Source organism: Propithecus coquereli, unplaced genomic scaffold (genome assembly GCF_000956105.1).
Source record: "Propithecus coquereli isolate 6110/MARCELLA unplaced genomic scaffold, Pcoq_1.0 Scaffold81, whole genome shotgun sequence".
NCBI classification, from domain to species: Eukaryota; Metazoa; Chordata; class Mammalia; order Primates; family Indriidae; genus Propithecus; species Propithecus coquereli.
The window spans coordinates 6546287-6555946 of NW_012154285.1; the positions used below are offsets into that span (position 1 = coordinate 6546287).

Below are 9660 nucleotides of genomic sequence, written 5' to 3' on the forward strand. Positions count from 1 at the left end.
AATATCTGTGGAACAGAATTAGGCTTTTTTTTTTTTAATCTTCCTGGAGCCTAGGGCATAGCTGGGCAGACACTCAGCTTTCAGTAAAGCTGACCGCTCACCTCAGAGCAGGCCTGACAGGGCCCCGACAGCCATACCGACAGCCGAGTCTGGCCGAGCGGCCCAGGTGAGCAGTGCAACAGCCGACTAAGGGGAGTGGCAGAGTCTGACTGACTAGGGATAGTGGCTGGACTTGACTAACAGGCTAACCGAGGGTAGTAGCGGGTCCGAACCGACTACCTGAGGGACCAATGGCAGGAAGAAATGATGGCTGGCCCGGTCATCTCCGAAAAGGAAGAAAAACAGCAAGGTAATTCCTGCGGCGACGCCAACCACGCGCTTCGCGCCTCTCCTCTCGCGGAGGAGGACGGGAACTGAGCTAGCCCGCCACGAGCCTCGCCGAGGGCGCGTGCGCAGCAGTTCCATTCCCCCCCACACACACACGTGGCCCCGCCCTCTCACTCTGGGCGGTGTGAGCTTCGCCGAGTGCGCGTGCGCGAAAGTCCCATTTCCCGCCCCTCACGCGGAGCCCTCCCCCCGCCCGATTTTCTCCCTACGCCGGCGTGAGTCTCTCAGGGTGTCTACGTGCGCGCGCGCGCAAGTCCGCCCTCTTAGTCACGTGACCCTTGCCTCCGGGTAGTTCGCTACAGGTTTCCTACCTCCAACTCCCGAAATCCGGCGTTATGGCTGCCGTCGTCCCCTGCGCCGCTTCTGTCTCTCCCCTGCTTTTCCTTCTGGGCCTCCTGGTCCTCTGCGCTCCACATGGCGGCAGCGGCCTGCACACCAAGGGCGCCCTCCCCCTGGATACAGTCACTTTTTACAAGGTAAGGGGGGGCGGCGGACATCGCGCGCAGGTGTAGCCAGGGCTCCCATGGGCGACGCTGCATACCGAGGACTGGCGAGAAGTGGTTTGTAGTAACGATCCCGAGGCTTCCCACCATCCTGTAGGCCTAGTGGACGCTGAGCCTGGGACATATCGTGACCACTGGGGCACGCACGCTCCGGGGGTCCCGGCGCACCCTTGCTTTTGCAGCATTTATACTTCTTCCTCTTTTGCAAAGATGCAGCTGAGGGAACTAAGTGCCCTTTCCCTTTGAAGGGGGCGGTGCCGGGGTAAGATTCAACCCTAGAGTTCCAAGTAAGAGAACCGGAGGGCGGTGCGAGGTCGACGCCACCCGGCTCGTCGGCTGTGGTAAGGGAGGGGGGATGGCGGGGCGAACTCGCCGCCTTAGCATGCATTTCTCTGCCCCTCTTCCTGAGTGTGGATTGCGGCCTGCTTTGCAGTTTGCAAACAATAGTCAGGTATCATGAATCTCCTTGAAAAGTGCAAGCGTTAAGAATAAGGTTCGTTCGGCTCAACCACTCTTCAAGGAACATCTTGGGTCTGGGAACAAAATGAATAAAATCAGATCAAGGAGTGGAAGAATTTGCCACTATTTCCCCCACGAATTTGGGATCCTGGCCTAGGTAAATGGACGGTTGGAAATGTTGAAGGCTGAATGCAACACCGCAGTCCCAGTCCCTTCTTGCACCTGTCTTCACCCACTAGTAGTTTTTCACTTTCTTTAGGAGGTGTGCAAGCTAATTGTTGGCAGAGACCCAGTCGTTTTATTTACGTGGTTTGTACCCATTTTAGGGAAGTGAAACCTAGAACTGGAGCTCTAAATCTGTCTCCAGTGGTTGAATCTTCCTGTTTTCAAGTGTTCCCTGTCGTGGACTTGGCACTTGTAGCTCATTCAAGGCAAAGTTTCAGGAATTTAAAAGTGTAGGAATGGCTGCTTTGTTGGTTGGCAGGCACACCCCACAGCACCCTATGCTCTATTGGCAAAGTAACACCACTACCTTACCCAGCTCCATTGGGAGTTGGGTAACATCACACTCCAAGTGTGACTCAAAGGGAAACTACACTCCATAAATTTAACAGCATTTCTTACTGAGACCACCCTGGTCTAGGCTAACATTACAGTAGCCTTCTCACTGGTCTCCCTGCTTTCACTCTTGAACCTCTACACCCTACCCTAGCCTAAGTCCTACAGGATCTGACCCCTTGCTTCCCTCTCCTCTCTTCTACGCATTCTCCTCCCCTGTCCTTTGAATGATCCTAGCTCATTACTTCCTTAGGGCATTTGCACTAGCTGTTTCTTGTGATTGAAATATTCTTTGCCTAATCTTTGAAAGGCTGGTTACTTCTCATCATTCAGGTTTAGGTTCCTCAGACTTCCTCCTTGATTTCCCTTCTTTCCAGTCTAAAGTGCCAGTCACAGCCAGATGTGGTGGCTCAGGCAGGCTTATAATCCTAGCACTTGGGAGGCTGAGACAGGAGGATCGCTTGAGGCCAGGAGCTCAAGACCAGCCTAGGCAACATAATGAGACCCATTTCTACAAAAAATAGAAAAATAAGCCCAGCATTGTGGCCCAGGCCTGTAGTCCTAGCTATTTGGGAACCTGAGGCAGGAGGATTGCTTGAGCCCAGGAGTTTGAAGCTGCAGTGAGCTCTGATGATGATGCCACTGCACTCTAGTCCAGGCAACAGAGTGAGACCCTGTCTCAATAAAGTGCCATTCACATTACCCTGTTTTATTTCTCTGTAGAGCGCTCATAACTGATTTTTTTTCTTGTCTGTTTTACCGTCTTTCTTTCACACTGCAGTATAATATGCTTGTGAGTAAGTACCTTGTGTATTTTGTTCCTGATCATCTGCACAGCATAGCAGGTTACCTGTCTCATAGAAGGTGCTCAATAATTTGTTGGATGAATGAACAAATGTTTTCTCCAGTCTCAGTGCAAATCTTATTCTTTCCCATCACCATTGAACAAAAGGGGAGTTTACTAGTGTTTTGTTTTGTCCTGTAGCCTTGTTCGTGCTTTGCCTTTTAGTGATTTCCAACATCTTTTTTTTTGTTGTTTCTTCCCCTTCTCCATTGCTAGATAAGAGGCCCAGTTTTGTTTTCTGCTGTGTTCACTTAGAATGGTGTCTGGCACATGATAGGTAGTAGTAACGGTTTTTGGTTTTTTTGTTTTATTTTAACGAGATGGGTTCTCACTATGTTGCCTAGGCTGGTTTCAAACTCCTGGCCTCAAGTGATCCTCCTGCCTTGGCTTCGCAAATTACAGGCATGAGCCACCGCATCCAGCCTAGTAACTTTTTACTCTGTGAACAAATGAATGAGTAATGAATTTATCTGTACTTTGGAAAAACAAGTTGCCTGTCTGTAGTTAATGGCAGAGCTGATTTCTACTCACTGGACACTGAGAGCTGGCAGGAAGTGGATGAGGAACAGGGAGAGACTTCTAAACAAATTAAGATAACAAGAAAAAATTCTTTATGCAAATGTTTGCCATTTAAAACCATTCTGCCTTACCGTGGTAGCTAAGGATGGTGAAAGTAAAAAATTCTATTCCAGTGTTAGACCACTGCGTGATTGTTAATATTATTCCATAATATAAGTGTAGGCCCCTTGAAGGTAGGTATACTGTGTTGTGCTTTTTAAACTTTTTTTTCCCCCGGACATGTAGCCTCTGTTACCAAAGCCTCCAGAGTACTGTCCATTCATCATGTATTTTCAGAGCATCTACCAAGCACTGTCGAGTGCTAGGGATCAAGCAGAAAACAGGTCAGATGAGGTCCTTATTCACATAAATGTACATTCTAGTGGAGAGGACAGAAAACAAACAAGCAAATAAGGATGATTAATGCAGTGAAGAAAAGGCAGCAGGGTAATGATACCAGAGTATGATGGAAATGAAGCAACATTAGATGGTCTGATTGGAGGAGTCCTCATTAGGAAGGGACGTTTGACCTGAGCCTTGAGTGATAAAGACATGACCAGGGAAAGGGCATTCCAGCCAGCAGAGAGCAAATGAAAAAGCCCTGAGTGGGAGTAAGTTTAGTGTGCTGGACTGAAATAAGGCCATTTGGGCCAGAGGGATGTGATCTGGTTTATATTTTAAGTCTTCTCTGCTTTTAGGCCCCCAGAGCTCAAGACTTTTTGGCATCTGAAGATGACCTGTTCTGGTGGCTTCTCCTCTGTGGTCCTAGGCAGTGTTAAATATTTTTAAAAACCTAAAGCCAAGTGAACATCAATATATAGTAAAGGACAAGGACTAACAAAAACATTTAAGTTCCTTTCCCTGCAGCTGGAATTATGTCAACCTGACATAATTTTTGACAGTGATTGCCTGTGATTAAAAAAACTTGACAGTATTGATTACTTGGGTTGGAGAAACAAAAAATTTGAGAAGAGAGGAAGGCAATATTACTGACTCTAACAAGGATACTTGTTAGATAAAGTTTATACATTGGGAGAAACCATTAAAAGGAAGTCCTTGGGTCCTCAGTAAATTAAACCTAGACTTAGCGTATGACCCCTGCAGTTCCACTCCTAGGTTCTAGCCAAAAGAATTGCGTACAGGTGTTCAAACAAAAAAGAATTGCGTACAGGTGTTCAAACAAAAATGTGCGTGTGAATGTTGACAGCAGCACTATTCACCGTAGCCAAAAGGGTGGAAACAACCCAAATATCCATCAACTGATACGCAGATAAACAAAGTGTGGTCTGTCCATACAGTAGAATATTTGGTCATGAAGAGGAATGAAGTGCTGATACGTGCTACAACATGAACGAACCTTGAAAACACGCTAAGTGAAAGAAGCCAGACACAAAAGGCCACGTGGTATATGATTCCATCAGAATAGACAGATCTATAGAGACAGGAAGCTAGGTTAGTGCTTGCTGGGGCTGGGAGGAGGGGCACTGGGGAGTGACTGCTTAAAAGGTACAGGGTTTCCTTTTGGGGTGATGAAAATGTTCTGGCACTAGATAGTAGTGATGGTCGTACACCACTGTTAACACACTAAATACCACTGAATTGTGCACTTTAAAATCATGACTGTTAGGGGAATTTTACCACAATTAAAACAAATGTCTTGGGCTTGACAGTTTAGGACCCAGAGATCTAGCCAAGGGGAACTGTGTCTAGGCAGACGATACTGTCTCAAACCTGGCCTCTCTAGCCAAAGCATCCTCCATGGTGCCAACTCTGTTGTAGATGATTTTGTTTGTTTTTGTCAGATTTCTGTTTCAGTGTTACTGAGAGTACTTCTGGGATCATGGGCATGGCAGGAGCCAGTGTAGTGTGCGAAGGGTTTCCTTAGCCTTCCTGAAAGGAAGGCTGGAGGAGAAGACCTAAGTATGTCAACAGCTTTGTTTATTCTGAACAGTGTTGTATATATCTGTAGTTAACGTGAACAGGTACCCAATGGGGTGCCATGCACATAGCAGGCAATCACTAAATTAATAAATGAATTAGTGGGTGAATGAATGAGTATTAGTTTGTGAGAGCTTGTCTCCCCTGTGGGCTTGTTTCCACTGTTTCTTAAACAGGGGCTCCTTGGGAAGGGGAATTAGCCCTCAAAGGTCCCCAGAACACCCCACTTGCTCAGCTCTATACGCCCTCAGGTCATTCCCAAAAGCAAGTTCGTCTTGGTGAAGTTCGACACACAGTACCCCTACGGTGAGAAGCAGGATGAGTTCAAGCGTCTTGCTGAAAACTCGGCCTCCAGCGATGATCTCTTGGTGGCAGAGGTGGGGATCTCAGGTATGGACAAGTCCAGGACGACTGGGGAGGGCAGTGAGGGAGGAAGCTAGGAGTTGTTTCCCTACTCGAGGGGGAATTCCCAGCACCTTTTCTTCTGAGCCATCCTCACAGTACAAGTGGGTTCATGGCCTCTCAAAGAATCTGGTGCCCATAGTAAGCTTAGCCTGAGCAGATTGTGGGACCATGGAACCTTAGTCTTATAGGTGCTTGAAGGGAAGGGAACCCCTCTTCCTTTACCCTCCACTCCATGTGACATTAAACTATAAGACCTTTGAGCTCTCCTTGTAGGGAACACTTGGCAGAGGGGGTGCCATGTTTCCTAGGGGACAACGTTGGCAGGTCTCCTGTCTTCATTTTAGCTTTTGTAACCCAGCTTTTGTAAACTGTTGGGTTTTGGCTTTACCTCAAATGCACTGGTGCTGCCACCAATCCAAGGGCACCTTTTAACTACAGTGACAGCTTTAATAATAATAATCACCAACATTTAGTGGTTTACAATGTAAAGATCTGCATACACACTGCATTTTTTTAAAGAGATGGGGTCTTGCTCCCTTGCCCAGGCTGGAGTGCAGTGGCACAATCATAGCTCACTGTAGCCTCGAACTCCTGGGCTAAAGGGATCCTCTCACCTCAACCTCCCACCATGCCCTGCTAAATTTTTTATTTTTTTAGAGCTGGGATCTCACTGTATTGCCTAGGTTAGTCTCAAACTCCTGACTTCAAAAGATCCTCCTGCCTCAGCCTTCTGAGTAGCTGGGATTACAGGTATGCGTCACCATGCCCAGCACATACTGCATTTTTAATCTTCACTTGAACCTTGCCTGAGAAGCAGGATGTATTATCTCCATTTTATATTTGAGGAAAAACTGAAGCTCAAGAAGCTTAAATGACTTCTCTCAGATTGTGGGGTTTGCAGTGGCTCATCCAGAACTCCACCTGTATTTAGTCCCAGGCAGTGGACTCTTTCTTACCTGTCTCACTTTCCTCCCAGCTGGGATGCCTCCATTCCCTAGTAACCTGGGAACCTACTAGAAAATTTGCTCGTGGGTAAAGATGGCTAGCACACCTCTCCAGGGCAGTCGGGCAAGTGTGACTCAACGTCAGGCCAACTGGCTTGGTGCTTTTAGAATAATAACAGTAGTAATAGCTAACATTTATTGAATGTTTACTGTGTGCCAGGCCACTGTGCTGAGTGTTATACGCATGTTTCATCCTTGTGACAACTCCACAAAGGAAGTACTATGGTTTCATTACTCCCATTTTTTCAACTGAAAAAACTAATGCGTAGAGAGGTAACTTGCTCAAGATTGTGGAACTGTTAAGTGGCAGAATTAGGATTGGAACCCCAGGTTTCCAACATTACCAGTTGTTGGTCTTGGCCATTTCTTTTTGGCAAAGTGTAAGAAACCAGTTGTCACAGCATCAGTCCTTGGGACTGCTGTTGCCTGTTAGGAAGGACATTGGAAATACTAACAGCAGCTACCACTTACTAAGCACTTAACTCTGCCCGGTCTCATGTACATATTTCCTCATTCCCTCCCCTCTCTCACTAAGCCCCAACCACATTGGCCTTTGTAATTGTTAAGTGCACTGAGCTCAGTCCTGTCTCAGAGCTTATGCACTTGCAGTCCTTTCTGTCTGAGAGACACTCTCCCCAGAGCTGCATGTGGCTTGCTCCTTGACATCCAGGTCACCCAGCCGATGTCATGTCCATAAGGAGGCCCTACCCAGTCACTCTGTCACTTTGCCCTGTTTATTTTCATCATGGTAATTTATGTTCATTTGTTTATCATCTCTCTTCTCACCCTTAGAAGAATATAAGTTCCTTGAGGTCAGAGAGCTTGATAGTCTTAATTACAACTAGATCCCCAGCACCTAGAGCAGTATCTGGCACATAGTGGGCATATAATAAATATTCAGAAGAATCCCCATTTTTCAGATGAAGAAAATGAAGTTCAGAGAGGTTAAATGATTTGTCTGATGCCACATGGCAGAGGAGGAATTCAAACCAGGGTCCATCCTTTGAACTATTACATAGCCAAGAAAATTATTCCCCTCAGGTCAAATAGGCCCCATAGCGATTTCCTGCCCTGAGTTCTTCATGGTCTTGCTCCTCATATCTGGTTTCTGTTCACAGATTATGGTGACAAGTTGAACATGGAGCTGAGTGAGAAATACAAGCTGGACAAAGAGAGCTATCCAGTCTTCTACCTCTTCCGGGATGGGGACTTTGAGAACCCAGTCCCGTATAGTGGGGCAGTTAAGGTTGGTGCCATTCAGCGCTGGCTAAAGGGGCAAGGGGTCTACCTAGGCATGCCTGGTTGCCTGCCTGCATATGACTCCCTGGCTGGGGAGTTCATCAGGGCCTCTGGCGTGGAGGCCCGCCAGGCCCTCATGAAGCAGGGGCGTGACAACCTCTCGAGTGTGAAGGAGACTGAGAAGAAGTGGGCTGAGCAATACCTGAAGATCATGGGGAAGATCTTAGACCAAGGGGAGGACTTCCCAGCATCAGAGATGACCCGGATTGCCAAACTGATAGAGAAGAACAAAATGAGCAACGGGAAGAAGGAGGAGCTCCAGAAGAGCTTAAACATCCTGACTGCCTTCCAGAAGAAAGGGGCTGAGAAGGAGGAGCTGTAAAAAGGCGCGTTAAGGTTTTCCAAGGTTTGGTTGGGGTGGGGAGGGGAGACTTAACTGCTGGCCGTGAGACCCTTGTGGAATATAAGGAGGTGGTGGAAAAAGTGGTATTGCACCAGAATTCTGAGCCCTGAGTATGTCTGGACATTGATGCTGATGTGACCATGCTATAGCCAGTCTGGGGAGAGCTGGAGCGCTTACACACATGGCTAGTGAAGTGTCCCTCAGAAGGAATTGGTGCTATAAAGAGGAGTGTACAACCCAGGTCCTTGACAGGTGTAATTCTAATCCAATTAAAGTTTCAGTGTTTGGGTTAAGTGGACCTAAAGCCATTTAATTTTCTTTTTCAAATTATACTTTGGCTTATGACTTGCTGTCCTTTTTGGATTTTTTTGTTGTTGTTTTGCTTTCTTCTTTGAATCAAAGCTGGTACAGATGGACTCCACTCTCCTAGGGTAACAAACTGTCCTGGTAACACTGGAAACTGGTCCAAGTTCAAGGCATACCTTTCTTTGCTTTGTTATTTTCCAATGATGTTCAGACTCACGTGGACTGAGTGGTAAAATGTGTTGCCCAGTTTCTGGTCCTTAAAACTCAGCAACATTGAACCGTGGTATAACTACTTTCCATGTTCTATGACAGAATGAGGTCCGTCCAGAAAGTATCCAGCCATTGTTATATATTACATTGTCACATTACATGACAGGATAGACCTTGTACATACAGCAGATTCTTAGTTTTACTGATATAATCTATTTTGACATTGGATTTAGATGGTTAAATGATCTAATTCAGTCCAATTTGAAAGTTGAAAAAAAATTGTTTTCCATCTAAGTCACTTTGTCTCTGTCAGTTACTCAGTAAATATCACCTTCTAGACAGCAGAGTACAGAGCATTGGGCTTTCCAAGTCTTCTCTCGGGAATTATGAGCAATTACCTGCAATAGCGAGCTTCATGACAGCCCCACTATTTGAAAGTGTCATCAGACTGCAGCTCCGAGAATATGTCTAATTGTACTCAAGCAAAGAAATTTAAGTTGAATGGAGTTAGCAAATAAAACCTTGGATTGTTTATTTTCCTCTGTTTTATCCAGATGGTATTTAAAGAATTTAAAGTCACTGAAAACAAAAAAATAGAGGAAAATCCATGTGTTGAATTAGATGGAACAAAAAAATGGGGTAGCTTAGGCAAACAATTCAAACCAACTGGGTAAAAGATGTTCAAACCTAAACATCCACCTGCCTGCAGCCATCATAATGTGCTCTACGTACAATGAAGAATTATATATTTAGTCTAATAATTTCAATATTCCCCCTTTCTCATTATTTCAATTCTAATTGAAACTTCTGGAAGATCTTTTTGGATGCTTCTTACAGGTAAAATAG

The 9660-nt window shown here is 46.0% G+C and overlaps 1 protein-coding gene across 1 annotated transcript; it reads left to right on the top strand.

Moving 5' to 3' along the window:
• The first annotated feature begins 604 nt into the window (after window positions 1–604).
• Window positions 605–8596, top strand: ERP29 (endoplasmic reticulum protein 29). The gene is made up of 3 exons (XM_012663493.1): window positions 605–863; window positions 5499–5637; window positions 7775–8596. Exons 1-3 carry the CDS (start codon window positions 723–725, stop codon window positions 8275–8277), a joined length of 783 nt encoding a protein of 260 aa, XP_012518947.1. The 5' UTR covers window positions 605–722; the 3' UTR covers window positions 8278–8596.
• The last annotated feature ends 1064 nt before the right edge of the window (window positions 8597–9660 follow it).